The sequence below is a fragment of the Typopeltis vanoorti genome, chromosome 9, assembly GCF_054136105.1.
Source record: "Typopeltis vanoorti isolate ZY-2024b chromosome 9, IOZ_Tvanoo_1.0, whole genome shotgun sequence".
Taxonomy (NCBI): Eukaryota; Metazoa; Arthropoda; class Arachnida; order Uropygi; family Thelyphonidae; genus Typopeltis; species Typopeltis vanoorti.
In genome coordinates, this window is record NC_143557.1 from 32,735,583 (window position 1) to 32,761,051 (window position 25,469).

Sequence of the window (25,469 nt, forward strand, 5' to 3'; positions counted from 1 at the left end):
TGTAAATGTTGGTAATCCCCCACATACATATAAAAAAAAAAATTACATAACTTAGTGGTCCGTAGAATTGTTTTAGGCATTTTACTCGTCCTTGGGCTTAGAAAGGTTGAGAAATGCTGATCTAAAGTTTGCTGATGATATTGATCTCCTAGTTGAAACAAATCAGATCTTCAGGAAATCATAATCTTAAAAAATATCGGTTAGCTAGAAGGAAGTACTGTGACAGACATAAAAAAATTCTACTCAATTACACACCTATAGAAATTGATCAATTTAATTTCAAAGTAGTTAAATTAAATTACAAACATGGGAAATCAAGACAGAATATTAGAACAAAAATTACAAAAACAACAACAGCATTCCAAATACTAAAACCACTGTGGACAGATAACAAGCTTAACTATAAACAGATTACACTTATCACACATTGTTTTATTCAGTACTTCTATATGGAAGTGAAACTTCCTTTACTTCCTTTCATTTCTTTTTTCGTCAGTATATCATTCATATTTAACTATTTTTAATTTCTGCCAACAGCTTTCATGTACATCAAATCAGTCAGGTAGCTTCATCATCCTCCCTTATTTCTGATGGCATTCATGAACAAACAGATGATGTAGGAATGTCACAACTGAAAGCTGGGATTACTGCATATCTGACCTTGACCCTCTGCTTCTTTTATTACAACCAAGGCTGTTTTTTCCATATCACATTACTTCCTGTGTGTCTGTGCTATCTGCTTCTTACATTGAACACCTCTCTCACACACACACACACATGCACGTGCACACACACACACACACACACACACACACACACACACACAAACTTGAACATTGACCCTCCTTATACCATGTCTATCTGTCTGCCAAGACTTTCCTGGCCATCTTACATCTCTCATTCTCATGTCTGGTTTCTCCCACTGGTTCTTCCTCCAACTCATCCATTTATATCCACTTCTTTAGACTCACTCATCCTTCTGCTCTTTCACAACCCTTCTTATTCCCTCATTTACTGTAATTCGTTTGTTACTTCCCTTCTAGCAACATCCTCTCCAAACGATTCAATATATATATATTTATATATATACTTTCTAATGTAATAATAATGTACAAAATATCTTAAGAAGTAACAAAAACTCAACTAGAAAAATAAATAAAAACATCAAGGGGGGAAGAAGGAGAAAGAAAGAAAAAAAAAAAAAACCTCTACATCATCCATTTTTCCAACATTCCTGGCCTTAATACTAATATAAATGATGTACATTACCAGTACTTACACTCTTCTGAACTTGATCTCTTATTTCATAGGGAACCTTAACAATTACTTTCCACTTCAACAGTCCAAACTACATCTTGGATTCTTTCTGTCTATAAATATATGTGCATATTTATAGCATTATATAAAATAGAAATTGTACAAAAGTAGTCCTTTTTCTTATTTTTACACGGTGATCTGCATTCGTTTTTGAAATTATGGATTCTACAACCGTGTTAAAATAACTCTTTTTATTATCCCGATATTTCGATCTTCATATCAAGATCATCATCTGGAGCATACACAAATATACAAGACAAGCTGCGTCACATTTCAAACCATAAGCTAGAGAAACAATGATTTGATCACATGCTACTCACTGACATGACCTCTAGTGAAAAAAAAAAATAAATAAATAATTACATCAAGCTAGATTTAATTTATGATTACGTGAATAAACATTCTTGCTTACAGATGGTTTTCCTTCCAGTAACAGTGATGTCCTATTTCTATTATTACAATTGTTATTTTTGATTTAAAAAAAAAAAAAAAAATTATAAATTACAGCATGAATAAACATTCTTTCTCATAGATTTTTTCTTTAACAGTGATGTCCTATTTTTTAGTATTAAAGTTGTTATTTTAGATTTAGGATCCTGGATTTTCTACAGTCCTGTTTATGGTTGTTCTTAGAGAGGAAGGATTCGTGGGATGAATATATGCCTTCCATGTGTATGGGATTTTTAGACCATCATTATTGTTTAGATTGGGGTGGTTGATAAGGATTTCACAAGCTTCCTTAAATTTGTGTTCATACCATGTTTTGGTGCAATGTAGACAACTAGCTTTTCCAATCAATTCTATGTAAGGTGATCAGAAAGGCCAGCTTCACTATAATTATTATATTTGATGTGTCGTTTATGTGCTTTTTGTCTGATCGGAATTGTGCGTTCTATTTCTCCAATATTGGTATGTTGCAGGTGCAGTAAATACGGTATACTCCAGGGTGGGCCAGTGGAGGGAGTGGGTCTTTGGATGAGTTGAGTAAGCTTTTTAATTTTGCAGGAGGTTTAAAGGTGGCTTTGAGGTTATTTTTGTAGTACTCTGTGTATTTTGTCTGATGTTCCTTTAATGTAGGGAATGGTTATAGTTTTACTGTAGTCTGGTTCGTCTTTGTTTTTTATTGAGGTCTTGTAGAGAATTTTGTTAATAGTGTTTTGGCTGTATCCATTTTTTTGAAAAGTATTGCTGATCACTTTAAATTCGTTTTTCAGTGCCTGTTCATTGGAACAGATCTTCAGAGCCCTGTTTTTTAGGGTATTGATGACACCTAGTTTTTGTGTTGGGTGGTGGTAGAGGTTTATGTGTATATATTGGCCAGTATGTGTCGGTTTCCGGTAAATAAACAGTGAAGGAAAGATTGCCCGAGGGAAGATGTGTGACAAGTGTATCTAGAAACGGCGGTGTGTTATGTTTTCAATCTCAATTGTGAACTGTATGCGTTTGTGTTGCTTGTTTAGGTGGCTAAGGAATTGTCTAGTGTGTGGTGGCCATGAGATCAGATTGTGAAAACATCGTCAATATATCTAAGCCAGGCTTTGGGTTTTAAAGGGGAGGAACCTAAAGCAAGTTGTTCAAAATGTTCCATATAAAAGTTAGCAATCTGGGGGGATAATGGCGAGCCCATGGCTGTGCCTTCTTTTTGTAGGTAGAAAGCATTTTGCCATACAAAATAACCAGAACGTAATACATGCGCAAAGAGCGCCGTGATATCTGGAGGAAATTTTTTCTGTAAAAGAAGAATTGTGCCATTGATTGGGACATTCGTTCAAAACTGACTAATAGATCATCATTTTCTAATGTAATGTCTTTGATGATGTTTATGAAGTGTTGCATGTTTTTTGATATAGGAGGGGGAATGAGCTACCAACTCCTTGAGTATTGCCGCTAATTTTGTAGCTAAATAATAAGTCGGGCTATCAATCCCTTCGATTATAGGCCATAGTGGTGTGTTTTCTTTGTGAATTTTCAGTAGCCTGTATATTCTCGGGGAACGGGCATAGTGTGGAAATAATTTTTTGACCATATCTTCAGGCCATGTGATAATTGACTTAAGTAGATTCTCTGTTTTCTTTTTTATTCTATTAGTTGGGTTATAGTTAACTAATTGGTATGTGTTATTGTCCGAGTCCAGCAGATTCATTTTTTCCACATATGTGGAAAAATTGTGTAAATACATGATTTGGTTTAAGATAGCGGTGGCACTTACTTTATAAAAATAAAAGGAAAAGAAACTATAACCATTCCCTACATTAAAGGGACATCAGACAAAATAAACAGAGTACTACAAAAATACAGCTTCAAAGCCACCTTTAAACCTCCTGCAAAATTATAAAGCTTACTCAACTCATCCAAAGACCCACTCCTTTCGCTGGCCCACCCTGGAGTATACCGTATTTACTGCACCTGCAACATACCATACATAGGAGAAACAGGATGCACAATTCCGATCAGACAAAAAAACATAAACGACACATCAAATATAATAATTATGGTGAAGCTTGCCTTTCAGATCATGCCCTTGAATACCTTACACAGAATTGTCTGGAAAAGCACTAGTTGTCTACATCACACCAAAACATGGTATGAATGCAAATTTAAGGAAGCTTGTGAGATCGTTATCAACCACCCCAATCTAAACAATAATGATGGTCTAAAAATCCCATACATATAGAAGGCATATATTTGTCCCACAAATCCTTCCTCTCTAAGAACAATTATAAACAGGACTGTAGAAAATCCAGGATCCTAAATCTAAAATAAGAACTTTAATACTGAACTAAAATAGGACATCACTGTTAAAGAAAAAATCTATAAGAAAGAATGTTTATTCATGTTGTAATTTATAATTTTTTATTTATTTTTTTAATCAAAAATAACAATTGTAATAATAGAAATAGGACATCACTGTTACTAGAAGTAAAACCATCTGTAAGCAAGAATGTTTATTCATGTAATCATAAATTAAATCTAGCTTGATGTAATTATTATTTATTTTATTTTTTTTCACTAGAGGTCATGCTAGTGAATAGCATGTGATCAAATCATTGTTTCTCTAGCTTACAGTTTGAAATGTAACGCAGCTTGTCTTGTATATTTATGTATGCTCCAGATGATGATCTTCTTCATATGAAGATCGAAACGTTGGGATAATAAAAAGAGTTATTTTAACACGGTTGTAGAATCCATAATTTCAAAAATGAACAAAATTAGAGAACATAACAAGAATCTGATAAAAATATATAAAAAAACAAAAATCTAACTAAAAACCAGAAAAAGTCTTTAAAAAATCAACTGAAAAACATAATGCCAACCATAAAATCACAGTCACAAAAAAAAAAATAATAATAATAATCAGTAATGCAAATAGTGCATTTTTTTTTTTTTCCAGTTCAACTTTCATGCCTTCCATACTGACAAATAATGTGCACTACTGCTTTGAAGCAAAATTGAATTGACCTAAAATATCGTAGGGTTCCAGGTACTGAATTACAGTAAAACTGACAGTCATCACAACCTGACCTGTTATTTCTTTCAGAACCTGAGTTATCCACCTTAACTATTCAAAAAACATTTTGTGATTCCATTCACTATAAGAGCATTTCTTATGCATTCAGATCTGATATCCCATGTTAAACTGAGAATCTCTCTTTTTGATTTGCTTACTCAGTCTTTTTTTTTTTTTTTTTTTTGCCACAATTTTTAGCCTTTATTTGCTGTTTTTGTTGTTGTTCTCCAAATTCCAATGACCACTCCAACCTTATTTGAATTAATCATCTTGTTTAATGTCTACAACTCAGAATCATTTTGTTCTTCATGTCCACTGATCAATTGTCCTCCTTACCAGTCTAAAAATCAACACTTTATGATTTATGATTCGATTCACAAGAGCTGTTCTTGTACATTCAGATCTGATATCTTGTGTTAAACTGAGAATCTCTTTTTAATTTGTGCTTGCTCAGTTTCTCTTTTTTTTTTTTTTTTTTTTTTGCATTTATTTACTGGTTTTGTTGTTGCTCTCCAAATTCCACTAACCATTCCAACTTATTTTAACTAAAGTCATCTTATTCAATGTCTATAACTCAGAATCATTTCCATTCTTCATGTCCAGTGATCAAGCTAGAAGAGATGCCAAGGATATACTGTTAGTAAATACCTCAGCATCCATTCCATTTTACTTTAGATGTCATTTCTGGAGAAATAGTTAAGCAAATGCCATTGATGTTGACAGGATAGTGAGGGGTATCTGGTATTTTTATAGATACTTGATTTATATTAGAATACCAGGTAATCCCCACTCTGTTAACCATGACATAGTCTCATCGATGTTTCCCTCACTATCAGGTATCTTTACCTAGGCCACATCATCATAATTTCACCAAAAGATAAGAAGCACCTGATATTATTATTCTTGTTCTCAAACTGGGTTTATATCCCATCTAGCATGCAAAAAACCTTTATATGTGCTTTTCAACTAACGATGAGTTTGCTGGTCTCATAGAGGTAATAGAGCTTTACATCCTGAGAAATAGTATTTCATCCTACAAAACAGACAAATGAGATATAATACCCTACATCTTAACCTTAGTTGCTTTGGTCATAATTCAGAACAGTCCCCTTCATAGCATTCTTAAAATGACATAGATGACCCAGATTACCTCTCACAGTACTAAGAACACCTTACTCCATACTCCCTCTGTTCTTTCTTTCTTTCATCAGGAATAAATTGGAAGAATCCCGAATAGTTCAGACATCTGCAAGTATCTCTCTAGTTAGGCACAAAACTTCTACCTCAGAATTAACATCCCTCCTTTTCAGTCTTTCCTGTTGCATAAAAACAAGCCTATACAAGAGTGGTCTGAAAAGTTCTCGGCCTAACAACGAAAAAACAAATTTATGATTTCAAAATTATTTTTATTTTTCAACATAATCTCCTTTAAGACTAATACATTTATTCCAGCGATGCTCCAGCACCATTATCCTGTCCCTGTAGCCCTTCTCAGTAAGATCTGCAAAATACTCCTCTACAGCTGCAATCACCTTTTGATTCGATGAAAAATGCTGACCAGCAAGGAAGAGTTTTACTTTTGGGAAGAGAAAAAATTCAGAGGGAGCCAAATCTGGGGAATAGGGTGGATGATCCAACAATTCATAGTGCAGATCTCTTAATTTTCCCATTGCCAAAACACGTTTGTGGGCAGGTGCATTGTCCTGATGAAAGATGATTTTTTCTTCTGCAAACTGGGTCTTTTCTCACGAATTTTTTCGTCTAGTCTGGTTAAAAAAATCGGAATAATATCTCCCCCAGTTATTGTTTTACCCTTTTCAAGATAATTAATAAACAAAATGCCTTTAGCATCCCAAAACACCGATGCCATGACCTTTCCTGCTGATGGAACCGACTTTGTCTTCTTGGCCCTGAACAACCGACTCTCCACTGTTTTGAATGCTGTTCGGATTCTGGTGTGTAATGGTGAATGTAAATTGATGCACAAAATCAGTTTTATTCTTGTTAAAATGCTCCAAGCACTGTTCAGAGATTTTCATGCGAGTACGTTTTTGATCTGCTGTGAGCAAGCATGGCACCCATCTTACACAAAGCTTTTTCATTTGCAATTCTTCATGCAAAATATATCCTACACATTCTTTTGAAATGCTTATAGTCTCAGCAATTTTACGTACTTTGACTCACCGGTCATCCAGATCATGCACTTGATCAATGATTTCTGGTGTTGTTACACTTTTTGGATGCCTTCACATGGATCACGTTTAAATTAAGTAGCCCATTTCTTAATTATGGAAAACGAAGGAGAAGAGTGCCCATAAACTTTTATGAACTTCGAATGAATTTCTTTTGGTGTTAAACCTTCTTTTACAAAGAATTTTATAACCGCACGGTAATAATTTTATCCATTTCAAGAGATACAGATAACACTTTTGCTTCAGACAGCTGTATAAAACAAACTACTTGATAGAATGACTCTTGCAATTTCACATGGATACTTATGACAGAAAAAAAAATCTTGCCGATAGTGTTGCCATCTATGGTCGAGGCTGAGAACTTTTCAGATCACCCTCGTATTGGCCATTGAAAGGATTCGAGGAGGAAGGGATGTGATAAAGGTGTAGAATTTTCAATTAAGACAGGCTACAGTGGAATTATCGGGCTGGAAAGTATGACAAGCTTAGGAGTTTGATTGGTTCAGTGCCATGGCATGTACAACTGCAAGGACTAGAAGTTGATAGTGCATGGGAGGTAGTTAAGAAGTGCTTGCATGAAGCAATGGCTGACTGTATACTTAGAGTCCGAATAATAAATCAAGTAGGGGTTAAATGGATGAATAACACCATTAAGCTTGAGCTGCAAAAAAAGAAACAACTATGGAGGGAATTTAAGGAGAAGGGTGACCGGCAGGCACATGAACGGTATAAAGCGTAGGCCAGAAGGGTGACGAGTGTGGTAAGAAAAGCAAAAAAGGATTACGAAAGAACATTGGCCATGCAGGCTAAAGAGAATCCTAAACAGTTTTTTAGATATGTAGCAAGTAAAAGGAAAAATGTACATGGCAGATTGATTTTAAAGAATGCCGATGGTAGGGAGGTAACTGAATCAGTTGAGATAGTTGAGTTACTGAGTGAGCACTTTGCAAAAGTATATCATCCAGGTGGTGACATTGCAGAAACGAATAAACCAGTAGATTATACGGGAATTGTGGTTAATGAAGTGGAAGTGAGTAGTCTATTGCATAACCTCAATGTCAATACATCTGTGGGATTGGATGGTATACCAGCTCGTGTTGTACGAGAAGCAGCTAAAGAATTGTCAGTACCCTTGACCATTTTGTTTAATTTGAGTCTCGGGTCTGGGTTAGTCCCGAGCGGGTGGAAAGAGGGGAAAATAGTTCCACTGCATAAAGGTGGTTCCAAGACTGCTGTTGTAAATTACCGACCGATTAGCATATCAGGAATCATTGTCAAGGTCTTAGAGAAATTAGTCAAGAAAAGAATACAGGATTGGATAGATGAAAATGGGATATTGTATGGGGGACAACATGGTTTTGTGAAGGGTAGATCATGCCTCAGTAACTTGCTCACGTTTTATAACACAGTGATGGCTGAACTGGATACGGGTAATGGGTTTACAGTGATACTACTGGACCTTGCCAAGGCCTTTGATAGGATACCACATGGAACCCTAATCAGTAAACTGGAGCAGATGGGTATAGATATAGGGTTGGTGAGATGGATAGGAGGGTGGTTGAAGGAGAGATATCAAAGAGTGGTTTATTCAGGAGTGGAGTCTAAAAGACGTCTTGTGACTAGTGGAGTGCCACAGGGCTCTGTTCTTGGACCACTGCTTTTCAATTTGTTCATCAATGATATTGGAAAGGATCTGAGAGGAAGTGTTCACTTGTTTGCTGATGATGCAAAGTTGGGTAGAGCAATTGTGAGTGCACAGGATGTCAAAATTTTACAGGATGATTTGGATAGTTTGGAGGACTGGGCTAGGAAAAATGGATGTCAATTTAATGTGGCAAAGTGTAAGGTTATGCACTTTGGGGTGAAAAGAATAGCAGCAGTATATCGCATTGGTGGAACCATACTCCAGGAGATTGATGAGGCCAGTGATTTGGGAGTGTTGGTGGATAGGGAGTTGAAGTTTAGGGGGCACATTGCAAAAGTAACTAAAACAGCTCACCAAATCACTTGGCTTCTGAAAAATACTTTAACATGCAGAGACGAACAAGTTGTTGTTCCTCTGTATCGAGCCTTGATAAGACCCCATCTGGACTTCTGTGCCCAGCTATGGGCACCAGGGTTTCTTCATGATGGGGAGGAAGTGGAGAGGGTCCAGAGACGAGTGACCAAGATGATAGCAGGTCTGTGGAATGAACCTTATGAGAATAGGTTGAAGATTTGTGGGTTGCAGAAATTGGACGATAGGCGAAGGAGGGGTGATATGATTGAGACATTCAAATTACTGAAGGGTTTTTATAAGATTGATTCAGAAGATATTTTTGAAAATATGACTGGTGGTGGGAGGACTAGGGGCCATGCATGGAAGCTGGGCAAGAGCGTGGTTGACAAGGGTGTTAGAGCTAGGTTCTTTACTTGGAGAGTGGTAAATGAGTGTAATAAGCTTCCAGAGTCTGTTGTGGGTGCTACGACCGTGAATGAGTTCAAGGCAAGGTATGATAGATATTATGTGAATGTTGAATAGTTGTTCTTGACATGATGTTTGGGCCTCCCTCGATGAGTCTGTCGACTCCTTGGAGTTTCCCGGAACAATAATAATAATAATAATAGTCAGCCATCAAATGATAATTCCATGCCCTGACTTCATTTATGATGAAAATCATGGAGAAGAAAAATAGTATGTGAAGTAAATTAAATCCACCAAGAAATTATATTCTTGTTTAATCGTTTATCAAAGTTTGTATGTGAAGTATCTTCACAACCAGACTACTTGTGTATAGATGCTAATGACTTCACATTAATTGCCTTAGTATCCCATAATGCAAAGCTCAATAAAAATCAAAACTGGTCTGCTATCCAGATCAGTTTTGACCTTTATTGAGGTACTGTTAAAAGTGCAGGGGGTGAATGATCCACAAGATCACTCTATATCTCACTGAGTGACCCTAAAAGATCATTACTAAACTCATCACTGTTGACCTAAATCATTCCATGACAGGAAACCCAGGGTGGTTCCTCTCAGTAACAAGCAAAATCCCACCACTGAGCAGAACTGCTTTACTCCCCATGAAGCAAATATGCCCAAAGATGAACATTATTAAATGCAATGAATGGGAAGTCTCATTAGTGGGAGTGAGACGCAGAAGAGATACTAAGGTTGAAGTAATACAGAATTCATATATTTCCCATATACAAGTAGTGAAAAGGTATATCACTTTATTATTAAAATACTCTGCATCAGATATTGCATTTGTTCCCTCTTGTTCCTTTTGCATTCCTCTATAATCATGAAATTGAAATTTTCTCTGCATATACTTCATTAATAACTCATTAATAATGATATAATATAATAAATAAAATAAAATATAATAAATTATAATAATTCATTAACTGCATTACTATATACTGCACTAAGCACAGAAACCAGCGAATTTCTACAATGCAAAATATTTTAAAAAGAATATACTGGGTGTGCAAGGGTGGTATCACTTGAAATAATAATGTATTATTACTTTTGCAATTTTCTATGCCATTGTGGCATTACACACACACGCACACACACAAAAATCAGAATTAGCATTTCATAAATATGAATTTCTCAAAATGTGCACTTGCCTTACTTGGAAGGGATGTGATATAGAGTCGGTGAGCTTCCTGCTTGATGTGCATTGTAATATCATTACAATGCACATATACAACCCTGCAAGAACATGTTCTGATGTCCTTTTTAAAATTTGGAGGCATTTCAATTAGGCCATTTAATGACAAAGCTAGATTTGAAAAAAGAAAAAAAAACTGCAGTGTTATGATTTAATATCTTTTTTTTTTTCTCTTAATACTAGATATCACTCTCGTGACAGCATGTAAAAGAATGTTTGTATGTAATGCATTTTATAATAATCTGGAATCAATTCCATATTTCTTTTAGGTGTTGATAATTATCTCATAAGTTTGTATTAATAAAATGTATTTATTTTCAAAACAGGGATCTCATCCATTCAAATATATTACGCTTGCTTGGTCATTGTTTGGAATCAGATCCTTTCCTAGTCATTTTGGAACATACTGCCATGGTAAAGATACATTTTGTTACTTTTTTTTTATTTTCCTGAGATTTCATCTTAGAAGATTATTTTTTAAATGGAGTGGATCAAAAATGCTTCTGTAAATATTTTTCTTGTGCATTCAACTCTCACAATAACAAATGCAAACTATTTCTATTTTTCCATAGAAATAGTTTGCTGTAGCGAATTTCTTGGTGTGGCTGGAATTTTTTTGTGTTATGTGTTATAATTGATTACTGTAGTCTACTGTGGAAGATTGGTAACAAAATAAGATCTGAATTATAAAATGAATACTGCAAAATAAAACTTATTACTTTTTATTTTACAGAAATTTTTATTTAAGCTTTGAAACACATGTAAAATATGTATACAGTAATCTACCATTTATCCAACCTCTGAAATAGCAGTTCTTCAAAGATTTGAACCATAAATATCAGCTGCTGATCCCTGGAATTACAATTTCCTGTGATACATTAGTACCCCTGTGCAGTCAGCCAAATTTAATATCTTTTTTTTTTTCTCTTAATACTAGATATCACTCTCTTATATCTAGATGCTCCTGTAAATATTTTTCTTGTACATTTGAGAAAATGTACAGTTCTCATGATAACAAATTCATTGTCCTCAGAAATAGTTTGCTATATGGAGTTTCCTGTTTTATTTTTTTTTTTAAAAAAGTATGCTACCTAAAACCGATTCATGAGTTTTTCTTTAGAATGGCATCCTAATAAATGTAATATTGATTTATATATGGTCTCTTCTTTGTGTTTGCTTAGCTACAATGATATTGATATTTATTTTTCTTTTGTGTGAATTTATTATTTTACAGTGCAGACTCTTATTTGCTTTTAGTTGGCTAAGAAATATTTTTATTCTGACTAAGAAATATTATGTTTATTCTGACTTTCTAAATTTGGTAAAATTAAAGATTAGAAATGCTTGGTATAAGCAGTCTTTTTTGCCATTCATTCATGATGCTACATGAAGAAAGTTCATAGTGCAAAATTGTGGCATCAATACATGCTGCAGATTGCTGTCATTTCTATACTACAAAATTGAAAGAAGTATCCTGTTTCTTAGCATAGAGTCTCATTTCATGTTATCTGTCTAAGGAAAATTTGGATTTACTTCATAAATCTGTAAGTGGTATATATATTTTATTTAAATGCTAGCAAATGACACATTTTTTTCCAGGACTGGTTCACTCATCATTTGGTACCCCAAGTAAATGCACATGTGAAAAGCAATCAACTTTTCATTTCGGAATCATTCAAGGATGTACTCAATGCAAAACGACTGATATCGTCAGTCATATACATCACTCTCAGTAATTAAATCCATTCTACTTTTACATTATCAGGCAATCTTTTAGGAGAATATGTAATTTTACTTAATAGCTGGATAATATAAATTAAGTTTTATGAATAACTGATTAAAATGATGTGTATCTTACTTGTATAAATTATTTAAGAAATACACAATACCCAGATGAGAGTCATCTGTTTTTGCAAATACGAAGTTATAACTTCAAACCATTTTACTCGCCACAGATTTTTAGTGTACACTTCTGCCTCTTTGACAATCAGAAATTAGTAGTTTTTTTCCTAAAGAAATAAAACTGCTAATTACAGCATTCGAGATGCATTACTCTGAATATTTAGAAATTTGCTAACAGAATCAGAGGATTTCCAACAAAACTACTTTAATTTTTTTTTATTATTATTATATCTAGTCCATACATGAAAGCATTGAGTACATGAAAGCATTGGTAGCATTGAGGTTTACAATGTTGACCTTACCCCCACTGAGATATAGCTAGGAGATCTGAGTTCAGGTTGCTGATCATGATAGATCTTGAGGATTCTAATATTTGAACACTACGAGATTTATCGATTGAAAAGGAGGAATGGAGTGTACTGTCTTCAGCAAAACTATGGATAGGATTGGAAGGCTGAAAGAGAGGTCATTTATATGCAAAAGGAAGAGAGTGGGTGAAAGAACAGCACCCTGGGATACTCCTGCATTTGTTGGGAAATCTGAGGAGAGTAAACCACTATTACACGTAGTGAGCGATCACTGAGAAAGTTGGCGATCCAGTTGCAGAGTAAGGAAGGTAAACCATAGAATGGCAGTTTGGTGAGAGACCCCTGTGCCAAACCCGAGGTGAGTGCTGTAGATCACGAGTGGCATAATCCATACTGCTGGTCACTGATTAGTTGGTATGACTCTACATGGTTCAAGAGTTATTTGTTGATGACCTTTTCCATAGCATTAGAGAGAACAGAAGTGAGAGCAGTTGGACGGTAGTTTGTTGGTTGACTTTTATCACCCTTCTTTGGGATGGGTTGGATGTGGACCTGTTTCCATGTTGTAGGGTAGATGCCAATTGAATAGGATAGGTTGAAGAAGCTATACAGGATAGGTGTTAGTTCTGGGGCACAATTTTTTAGCACAATAGGTGGGATACCATCAGGACCAGATCCCTTGTCTTTTTTTTTCAGAAGACTATGGGCGATATGAAGGAGCCATTCTTGGTAGAATTGGAGAGAACTTTGCCCTGGTCTTCATTGCAGGAATTAGAAGAGAAAAACGATGCCAATAAGTTGGCCTTATCTTTAGGTGAGGTAACTACGGTATATCATCTGGATGTTGAGCGTGGTGGAAATCTCGGTGGGCAGAAGTGCACCCAGTTGCACTTCTGCCCAGTCTCCTGGTCCTTGCCAAGGCAGAAGTTGCCTTGGCAAGGACCAGGAGAGACTGCCATTTGGGCAAGAGGTGAGTTTGCGGCATTTGGCCCTTTCAAAGTCTGACTTGGACTGGGTGATGATTCTTTTACAATTATTTTGAGCTGTAGTGTAGGTAGTCAGCAGCTGGAGTTTTGGTGTTGAACCATTCGTGGTAAGCAGTAGTTTTTTCTTTTTCAGCATTGGCACACTTTTTTGAGAACCAAGGCTTGGAAGGTGGCTGAGAGTTTGGAGTAGAATGAGGGATTGAAAACCTTCATTCCTGGGAGGTTGATTTCTGTTATTCGGCCTGAGCTGAATAACAGAAATCAACCTCAACCTTTGGATCAGAAGTGCTGAAGCAGTAGTCAGACCATGGGAAGGGGCAATAAATGTCACAGTTCACACTCTTGTAGTGCCAAAGGATACACGACTGTGGACTGGTGGATGAAGGTAGTTCTGTGGCAAAAGAGACTTTTATGATGTGGTCCAAGTTACCAAGAGGAGAACTGACAACCACGGTATACTTGGAAGGGGGAGCTTGTTAGGAAGAGGTCAAGTCTGTTGGCAATTTGAAGAGGGTTTATATTGCTATTATAGCCATGGATGTTGGTGAAGTGGAGATTTGGAAACTTTTTTTTTTGGTAAGAATTAATGTTGGTCAGGTATTCTGGTTCGAAGATTGATGATCTGAAATAGGTCATTGCTGATGGCAAACACCTCAGCACCCTGCCTGCTTGATCAGCAAAACTGGAGAAGGGGAGCCAATGTGAGTTGTGGACATTGATGTCCCAAAGAAGGATGACCTCACTATAATGTTACTTAGACTGCAGAAAATTGAGCTTTAGAGAGAGAGAGAGAGAGTTAAAGAGGTCGGAGTGGTTGAGAAAGTTTGGAGCGATAGAGGGGGAGCACATGAAAAGGACAGGTTGGCTTGGTAGAGAAATTTTGAACTTGCAAACATAGATCAAACAGAGGGGATTCGAGGGTTTGCAGTCTCTGGCATGGTATGTCAGTTCTGATGAATGCACAAGTGTCACCCTTGTGGCAGAAAGAGCTGTGTAATGTGTAGTTAGGGCATTTGATTTGGACAGTGCTATTGAGGTTGCTAGTTGAGGTTTGAGAGGAATAGTACTGGTTTAGATGACTGTAGGTGGTGGTGCATATAATTTATATTGCTGTTAAGGCCATGGATGTTGGTGAAGTGGATGTGGAAACTTTTTTTTTAGTAAAAATTAATGTTGACCGGTTGTTTGATTGGATTTCTATTGTTTTTTATGATTTTTTTTACTATTTTTTGTGGGAGAATTTTTGCAATCTGTAGTTAAATTGCATTTCTGTGGGTTGTGGTACATTATGGTTCATTAGGAAGAGATAAAGAGAAAGTGGGACATGCATTGAGAGGTGACAGACTTGCAAACATACTGCCCACATAGACAGAGCTCAGTCTCCTGTCCATACATGACCTCAACAGTTTCCCCTGCAGCCACAATATCTGGTCTCTCTCCAGTCATAAACTGGCAAAATACATGGCCGCAGTTTTTTCGCTAGCTGATCAGGAAGCCTCCAGGTTACTACCTGGTTCGGTCTCATGTACTTACCAGTGGTTGGCCTGCAGAACTGTTTTACTGCTGTACCCCAACTAGGGAGAGGACCCGTCTACCCTACAGTGAGATTACATGTCCTCTTGGGTATCACTCTCACTGCATGTAGGAAGAGTGTGTGTGTGTGGGGGGGGGGAGACTGTAGCCACTTCAGGTCTCTAATAAGCAAGGTGGTGGTATTTCACTGGGCGATAAAAGATATCTACCACCTAGGGCTCTAGACCAAATGGCTCAAGACCAAAACTCCAGCTACTGACTTTGCCTACACTACAGCTCATAACATTTGTACAAGAATCACTACTCAGTCCAAATCAGACTTTGAAAGGGCCATTTTCTCCAATTAGGGGAGGTATACTTGTTCAGTGGCAATGCTCACCAGTTTTGCCAGAGCCTAGCTTTTGGAAACAGACTATACCACTGGTAGGTGGGGGTGACTTGAATGCGAGAGGCTATATATTGCTCATTGACAGCCCTTTACTAACCCAATATAGATTATCACCTTGTTAATCTTTTACTGTTTCTTTGGGATGAAATGGGGTGCTTAAGGGTCAAAGCAGTATAACTGAGAGGAGAACGTAAGAGTTAATCAAGGCCCCCCTTGTTTTCGCCAGGGGACTAGGGCAAACATCGAAAAGTCAGCTACTGGAACGAATCCTAAAACACATCCCAACTCAATATCACCAGAGTTGAAGATTGGTACTATGAACATAAGAACCCGGAATGGCAAAGAAATGGAGCTAGCTTAGTTTCAGTAAGGAAATACCGTGAGTAGACTTATTACTAACTATTATAATAACGGAATTAACTCATGTAAATTATTCTTTATTCATAGAATTTTCACCTGAGTATCACAGGCATCATCAGTACAGGTACAAGGCTAATTAAACAATAGCTGTTATATTCACAAAGCGCCACCTAAATAGCTAAGGTTAAATTTCCTAAATTTATTTAATTATTAAATTACAATAATTAAAAAAATATAATTAAATATATATAATTGTATACACATATATTTAATTATAATTTTTTTAATTATTAAAATTAAATAATTAAATAACTTAGTAATTAAAATAAAATAAAAAATAAATAAATTTAGGAAATTTAACCTTAGCTACTTAGGTGTTTCTTTGTGAATATCATACCTGAACTGATGATGCCTGTGATACTCAGGTGAAAATTCTACAAATAAAGAATAATTTGCATGAGTTAATTCCGTTATTATAATAGTTAGGAGCTAGCGTAGAAATTGGATAAATACCAGATCAACATAATAAGGGTGGCCAAAACAAAAAAAGACAAAAACTGGTGAGATCTTTCTGAGCAATAAATACAAAATGTTATATTCAGCCAATGTCAATCAAGGAAAAGAAGGAGTAGCCATACTATTCGACACTAAATACGAGGCTAATCTTCTTGAATGGCAGGCAATTTCAAGTAGAGTAATGTGGGCAAATATCAGAATCGGGAACTGGACAATGAGAATTATTTGTGCCTATGGTCCCACAGAAGGTTCTGCTAAAGTAGAAGTGGAGGAATTTTTTGAGGCTTTAGAGAAAGCAACTGACACAATGAAAAATGAAAAGTTGGTCCTTGTTGGGGATCTAAATAGCAGAGTATGAAATGATTGTCAGACATACAAAAATATTTTGGGAAAATTTGGAGAAAAGAGCAAAGCTAATAATAATGGCAAATACTTGTTGGATTTCTGCTCATGTCCCAACATAAAAATGTGCACAAATTCACATGGAGAGAAAACACAATGAATAACAAAAGTCTCATTGACTATGTTATTGTTGAAAGTGATGTTTTCTCCCTGGTGCAGGACACCAGAGTGTAGAGATGATTAGAAATTGGAAGTGATCACCATTTAGTCTTGAGCAGGATAAAATTGAATTTCATATTGAAAACAAGAACATGTAAGAAAGTTTTAAAGTGAATAAAAATTTAGCAGCTCTCAGATGTGAACTGTAGACTAAAATATACAAACATTATTCAAGAAAAAATGAAAGAGTTTGAGAACAGGAATCAAACCTTAAAGATTCAATGGCAAGCTCTGAAGGAAACGTTGATTGATTCAACAAGAGAGGCATGTGGTAAGGTTGTCTGCAATGATAGAAAAATCAGAACTCCATGCTGGACTCAGAAAGTTAAAGAGGCAAAGAAGGAAAAGAAGAAAGCATATCAAAAGTTCTTGGCAAATAAGTCAGTTTGTGCTCTTCGAGAATACAGAGACAAATGTAAGAAAGCTAAACACTGTGTAAGACTAAGTAAACAAAAGTCATGGGAAGGCTTTGGTAATAACTTAGAAAATAAATATCAAGAAGGTGGCAAGATATTCTGGAGGTTTTTGAAGAAGCTCAGAAATGGATGTAAGAATGCTTTAAATGAATTTTATTATTCATGACACCTCCAAGGAGTCCGAAGACTCATCCCGGGAGGACACCTATTGTACAACTTTCCATCTCCACCACTATACCGATCCTCTACTACTAATCATCTACATCAGCACCATCTACTGCCCGCCACCACCACAGCTAGTATTTTTTTTGTCTGTAAATTGTATGTGTTCTGAAGGGCTGATTTGTCCGTATGCGGGATGAAAAATCCGAGTTTCCGGGAGAAAAACCCTGCTACCTCCATATGAGATCGGCTAACTCACCAATTAGAGATGATAAAGTTGATATCTAAACTGGAGAAAAAAAATATCCTTGAAGTATGGAATAATTACTTCAAAAAATTGCTAAATGAAACTAGCAGTGATGACAGCACAGTAATAAAAAAAAACACTCACCAGGCATGCAATCAGGAATACATATCCATATTTGAAGTATAAAAAGCCATCAAAGGCCTGAAATGTGGAAATGCAGCAGGATTGGATGATATTCAACCAGAAATGCTCAAGTATGGAGGAATAAAAGTCTTACAGTGGCTGCACTGCATAGTTTAAAGGGCCTTATCAGAGGGACGAATTCCAGGTGATTTGAGTATATCTCTCATAGTACCCATATATAAAAAGGGAAATAAAACTGAATGTGAGAATTACAGTTGACGTAATTGAGGAGGCATTACTTGATTTATCCATTTCTCCTCATGAAAAACTTATTTCTAAATTAGAGAGCTCATCATTAGTTGAAATTTTTGACAATTCATGAACAGCAATTTTAAGTTGTATGGGGCAAAATTTTACATCGAACAAATGCTACTAGTAAATCTCTACACGATCTCGATATCGATTTGTTGTTAGCTAATAATTTGTTACTGTCTTAAGTTGGTTTTATTTTAGATATAAGAAATAATTTTGCTGTTTTAAATGAAGAAGCGAATTTATTAACAGATGAGACAAAATTTAAAGAAGAGAAGGAAAGATTGAAAAAACGAAAAAAAAATGTGATGAAGTTTCAAAATCTAACGATGAGCTATTACGTGGTAAGAAAATTTCATTGTTATTGAAATTGATGAAAGCGCAAAAAGCTATTTGGACTTATTGGATATGTTTGACATTTTTTTGTAGAAAGATATATAGATCAAGACAAGTACAATACTAGTATTAACAAAATTTTACAAACTTATGGGACTGATATTGACTCAGGAAAAATTTATTGATGAACTTTGCAACTTTGCATCATCCGCAAACAAATGAACTGTTCCTCTCAGATCCTTTCCTATATCATTAACGAACAAATCAAACAGCAGTGGTCCAAGAACAAATCCTTGTGGCACACCAGTAGTCACAGGCCGCCTTGTGGATTCTACTCCTGAATAAACCACTCTCTGATATCTCTCTGTCAACCACCCTCCTATCCATCTCAACAACCTTATATCCATCCCCATATACTGCAATTTACTGATTAGAATTCCATGTGGTATCCTGTCAAAGGCCTTGGCAAAGTCCGGTAGAATCACTGTAAACCCATTACCCTTTTTCAGTTCAGCCGTCACTGTTTTATAGAACGTGAGCAAGTTACTTAGGCATGATCTACCCTTCACAAAACCATGTTGTCCCCCATACAATATCCCATTTTCATCTATCCAATCCTATATTCTTTTCTTGACTAATTTCTTCAAGACCTTGACAACGATTCCTGATATGCTAATCAGTTGGTAATTTACAACAGCGGTCTTGGAACCTCCTTTATGCAGTGGAATTATTTTCCCCTCTGTCCACCCACTTGGGACTAACCCAGACCCGAGACTCAAATTAAACAAAATGATCAAGGGTACTGACAATTCTTTAGCCGCTTCACATACGACACGAGCTGGTATACCATCCAATCCCACAGATGTATTGACATTGAGGTTCTGTAATAGAATATTTACCTCTACTTCATTCATCACAATTCCAGTATAAGCTGTTGGTTCTTCCATTCCTGCAATGTCACCACCTGGATGATATACTCTTGCAAAGTGCTCGCTCAGTAATTCCACTATATCGACTGATTCGGTTACCTCCCTACCCTCAACATTTTTTAAGATCGTTCTACCATGAACATTTTTCCTTTTACTTGCAACATATTGAAAAAACTGTTTGGGATTCTCTTTAGCCTGCATGGCCAATTTTCTTTCATAATCCGCTTTTGCTTTTCTTACCACCCTTGTTACCATCCTGGCCTGAGCTTTATACTGTTCCTGCGCCTGCTGGTCACCTTTCTGCTTAAATTCCCTCCACAATTGTTTCTTTTTTTGCAGCTCAAGCTTAATAGTGTTATTCATCCATTTAACCCCTACTTGATTTATTATTCGGACTCTTGGTATACAGTCAACCATTGCCTCCTGCAAACACTTCTTAACCACCTCCCTTGCACTATCAACATCCAGCCCTTGCAGTTTTACATGCCATGGCACTGAACCAAGCACACACACCTAAACTTGTCATACTTACCAGCCTTGTAATTCCACATGTACCCTGTCTTAATTGTAAATTACACTCCTTTAGCCACCTCCCAAGTCATGACCTTATGGTCACTCTCACCAATTGGTGGCAACATGGTCATGTTCGTTACAGCCACATTCTCAGTTGCAATTACTAGGTCAAGCACCCTCTGCCCCCTGGTGTTTTCCACTACATGCTGCTGCAGATAGTTGTTCCTTAATAACTGCATAAAATCCAATTCCTTCCTCCCATGTGTGCTCTCCTCTTTCCAGTCAATGTTACCATAATTGAAATCACCCATAATAATTACCCTTCTTCCACTCATTTCTTCTATTTGCCTATGCATACTATCCCCACCATCGATTCCATCACCTGGTCTATAGCAGCACCCAATTGTATATTTTGTTCTGCTAGATTCTATCTCACACCAAACAGCCTCAAATGTGCTCTTTTCTCTATCCTGCAGTTCAACTTCTATATACTCCTTGGCTGCAACTCATCAGCTATCATCAATAACACTCCTCCTCCCTTTTTATTCACCCTGTCACTCCTGAACATGCTATACCCGTCGCATTCAATCCCACTAGCTTTATCATCTTCTGTCAGCCATGTTTCCCTAATACCAACAACCTGTGGTCTGGAAGTGCCAACCAAGGCCCAAAACTCTTCCTTCTTGTTCCTAATATTCCTGGCATTAGTGTACATGAATTGCAGAAGCCCATTTGTCCCATCCCTACTTTGATGCCTTATACTAACTATCCCATTCTGATTTGTTGTCCTTCGTACTCACTCGGGCATAATATACTCATTCATACACTCAACTGCCTCCCTAAAGTCTGCATATCCAATCCCCCCCCCCTTAATAAATCTAGTTTCCCTGAGTCTGTACATCCCACTTCCACATCATTCATCAACACTTTTTCAAGCCTGCGTACATCAACTCCATTCAAATGTAACCCATTTTATGTGTGCTACATGAGTGATGAAAAGGATCCTGTGTAAATGAAGAATTGAGTCATATATCTTCAAAAAAGGGCCTTGAGAGAGAGAGAGAGAAATTGGCTATGAACATTTTGTCATTTTTAAAACATAGTGTTTAGTCTTAAGTGTAAGTTTATTTTAAAAAAGGCCTTGGATCCAATTATATTTTTAGTTAGTTATGTAAAGTTGTTTGAAGTGTATATGTATTGTTTTTGTTTTATTAAATGTGTTTATTTTGTATTTTGGTCTTGAGTCAGTGATTATTTGGATTCTGAAAGAGTTAAGATCATTGCACCAATTGGAATGAACCCTTGTGCATATAAAAATATATAGGTACACTCTGAAATAAAAAAAAAAAAATAATTGTTAGAAACAGAGATCATCTCTATGGTAGGATTAAATATTAAGATAATATCTATGATTATCCTCTCTGTATAAAAAATCCACCAATTATTAACAATATCATCCCTTTTTCACCTATCGACCAATTTTTGCAACCAACAAATCCTGGCACAGTAATCCAGATGGGGTCTTATCAAGGCTCGATACAGAGGAACAATAACTTGTTTGTCTCTGCTTGTTAAAGTATTTTTCAGAAGCCAAGTGATTTGATGAGCTGATTTAGCCACTTTTGCAATGTGACCCCTAAACTTCAATTCCCTATCCACCAACACTCCCAAATCCCTGGCCTCATCAATCTCCTGGAGTACGGTTCCACCAATGTGATATACTGCTGTTAATCTTTTCACCCCAAAATGCATAACCTTACACTTTGCCACATTAAATTGACATCCATTTTCCCTAGCCCAGTCCTCCAAACTATCCAAATCATCCTGCAAAATTTTGACATCCTGTGCACTCACAATTGCTCTAACCAACTTTGCAATCATCAGCAAACAAGTGAACACTTCCTCTCAGATCCTTTCCTATATCATTGATGAACACATTAAAAAGTAGTGGTCCAAGAACAGAGCCCTGCGGCACACCACTAGTCACAAGCCGTCTTTTGGACTCCACTCCTGAATAAGCCACTCTCTGGTATCTCTCCATCAACCACCCACTTATCAATCTCACCAACCCTATATCCATCCCCATCTGCTCCAGTTTACTGATTAGAATTCCATGTGGTATCCTGTCAAAGGCCTTGGCAAGGTCCTGTAGAATCACTGTAAACCCATTACCCTTATCTAGTTCAGCCGTCACTGTGTTATAAAATGTGAGCAAGTTACTGAGGCATGATCTACCCTTCACGAAACCATTTTGTCCCCTATACAATATCCCATTTTCATCTATCCAATCCTGTATTCTTCTCTTGACTAATTTCTTCAAGACCTTGACAACGATTCCTGATATGCTAATCGGTTGGTAATTTACAACAACGGTCTTGGAACCTCCTTTATGCAGTGGAACTATTTTCCCCTCTGTCCACCCCCTTGGGACTAACCCAGACCCGAGACTCAAATTAAACAAAATGATCAAGGGTACTGACAATTCTTTAGCCACTTCACGTACGACAAGAGCTGGTATACCATCCAATCCCACAGATGTTGACATTGAGGTTTTGCAATAGACTACTCACCGCCATCGTAACAACAACTATTGAAGAAGTAGGTTATGTGAATAATATAAAACAACAGGAATAGATGACAGATGAGATTCTTTCTCTTATTGATACAAGAAGAATGTACAAAAACAATGACCTAGCCATGTATACAGAAACACATAACATCATCAACAAAAAAATAAAAGAAGCCAAGGAAAATTGGATGAAAAATTTATGTACTGAAATTGAAATGCTTCAGAAGAAACATGATAGTTTCAATATGTATAAGAAAATCGACGAAATTTCCGGAAAACTGAGGAAAAAGCAAATAGTGTCTCTAAGAGACGAAAATGGAAAAATAGTTCTAGAAGAGGAGAATAAAGCACAGATTTGGATAAAATATGTAACAGAACTTTTCAATGATACTGGACAGAAGCCTATAAATATAAAAGATAACATTCAAGCACCAGCAATCATGAAATGTGAAATAGAGAATGCTATACGAACAAGTAAAACAGGAAAAGCCAGTGGACCAGATGGTGTGCAAATAGAATTTTTAAAATTAATAGAACCAGATAACATCAAACTTCTTGAAAAACTATTTAATAAAATATATGAACGTGATGAATTTCCATCAGATTGGCTCAAATCTACATTTATCACTGTCCCAAAGAAACCCAAAGCGAATTCCTGTGGTGAATTCCGACTTATTAGTCTATTGAGCCAAACATTAAAAATATTTTTGAAAGTAATTCAGAATCGCATTTGTAGAAAAAGTGAAGAAACTAATCATCGTCATCATCATCATCAAATTCCTGCCATGTACCCTCAAGGGGTGTACAGGATATGACAGTACTACATGAAAAAATTACAATATTACTAACTTCCTATCTACAATTTTCCTCCAAATCAGTCTGTTACTTGTCAAGACTCCAACATTATCAGATCTTATATTTCTATCGTCTAAGGCACTTTGTACTGCATCAATCCACCTATATCTTGGTCTTCCTCTGGGTCGTTTTCCTGCCAACCTGGCAGAGAACACTTGTTTTGCTAATCTTTCCTCTCTCATTCTATTTAAGTGACCATACCATCTGAGATTAGCTCTGCTAACACATTCCTGGATGCTGACAATGTCAAGTTCTTTCCTAATATCCTCATTTTTAAAATGATATTGCCATTGATGCCATCTGTTCACGCCTCTAATCTTTCTTAGGACTCTCATATCTGCGGTCTCTAGTCTTTGGTCAAGTGTTTTACTTCTGACCCAGCTCTCAGATCCATAAGTTAAAATTGGTTTGAACACAGTCTTGTATACAGCTAATTTAGTGTTCCGACTAATTTCTTTCTTATTCCATATGAATTTATTCAACTGACTTCCCACCATACCAGCTTTGCTGATTCTGTTGTCTATTTCTATATTTAGTTTACCATCTTCAGTAAAAATTGTGCCTAAGTAGCTGAAATGTTTTACTTGTTCCACAGGTTCTCCATTCACAACACAGTTAACATTTTCAATGATTCTGCCTATTTTCATTGTCTTTGTCTTTTTATTGCTGACCTTCATACCATATCTATTACAACAGCTATTCAATTTAGTCAGAGAATCTTGCAGACTTGTAGCAGATTTATTTAGAAGTATAACATCATCCGCATAAAGCAAAGAGCTGACATTAACATCTCCAATTTTGATATCAGGTTTAATACCACATTCCTTCATAATGTGATCCATATAGATAATGAATAACAGAGGGGATAATGTACATCCTTGTCTCACACCAGATTTAACATTAAACCATCTTCCTGTACTTCCTTCAATTCTAACTGCTGACTCACAACTCAAATAAAGACTAAGTATTGCTTGATATAATGCCCCATTGACACCATATAACTGCAGCATATTGAATAGCTTCTCTCTTGGCACCTTGTCATATGCCTTTTCCAAATCGACAAAACTTAAATACAGATCTTTGTTATATTCCCATGCTTTCTCGACTATTTGTCGTAAAGTGAAGATCTGATCCTGACAGCCTCTATTTGGTCTGAATCCAGCTTGTTCTTCACCAAGCTTTTCCTCCACAATTCTTCTCAACCGTTTCTCAAGTATACTTGCATAGATCTTGCCAGGAACACTCAGTAGGGAAATACCTCTGTAATTCTCACATTCAGTTTTATTTCCCTTTTTATATATGGGTACTATGAGAGCTCTACTCCAATCATCGGGAATTCGTCCCTCTGTCCAGGCTTTCTGAACTATGCAGTGCAGCCACTGTAAGACTCTTATACCACCATACTTCAGCATTTCTGGTCGAATATCATCTACTCCTGCTGCCTTTCCACATTTCAAGCCTTTGATGGCTTTTTCTACTTCAAATATGTATTCCTGACTGCATGCCTGGTCAGTGTTTTTTATCACTGTGCTGTCATCACTGCTTGTTTCATTTAGCAGTTTTTCAAAGTAATTACTCCATACGTCAAGAATATCTTTTTCTCCTGTTTTCATTTCACCTTTATCATCTCTAATTCCTTTTACAGCACTCTTTCCTCCATTCCTAAGCTTCTTCAACAACCTCCAGAATATTTTGCCACCTTCTTGATATTTATTTTCTATATTCTTGCCAAAGTCCTCCCATGACTTTTGTTTAGCTAGTTTTACACACTGTTTAGCTT

The 25,469-nt window shown here is 36.4% G+C and overlaps 1 protein-coding gene across 1 annotated transcript in view; it reads left to right on the plus strand.

Annotated features, from left to right (window-relative positions):
• Positions 1-25,469, plus strand: part of LOC150102960 (uncharacterized) — a 353,745-nt gene that overhangs the window by 135,805 nt on the left and 192,471 nt on the right. The window contains exon 6 of the mRNA XM_090398023.1: positions 11,000-11,087. Coding sequence (XP_090254149.1) covers positions 11,000-11,087 — 88 coding nt within the window. The remainder of the gene's footprint in view (positions 1-10,999; positions 11,088-25,469) is intronic.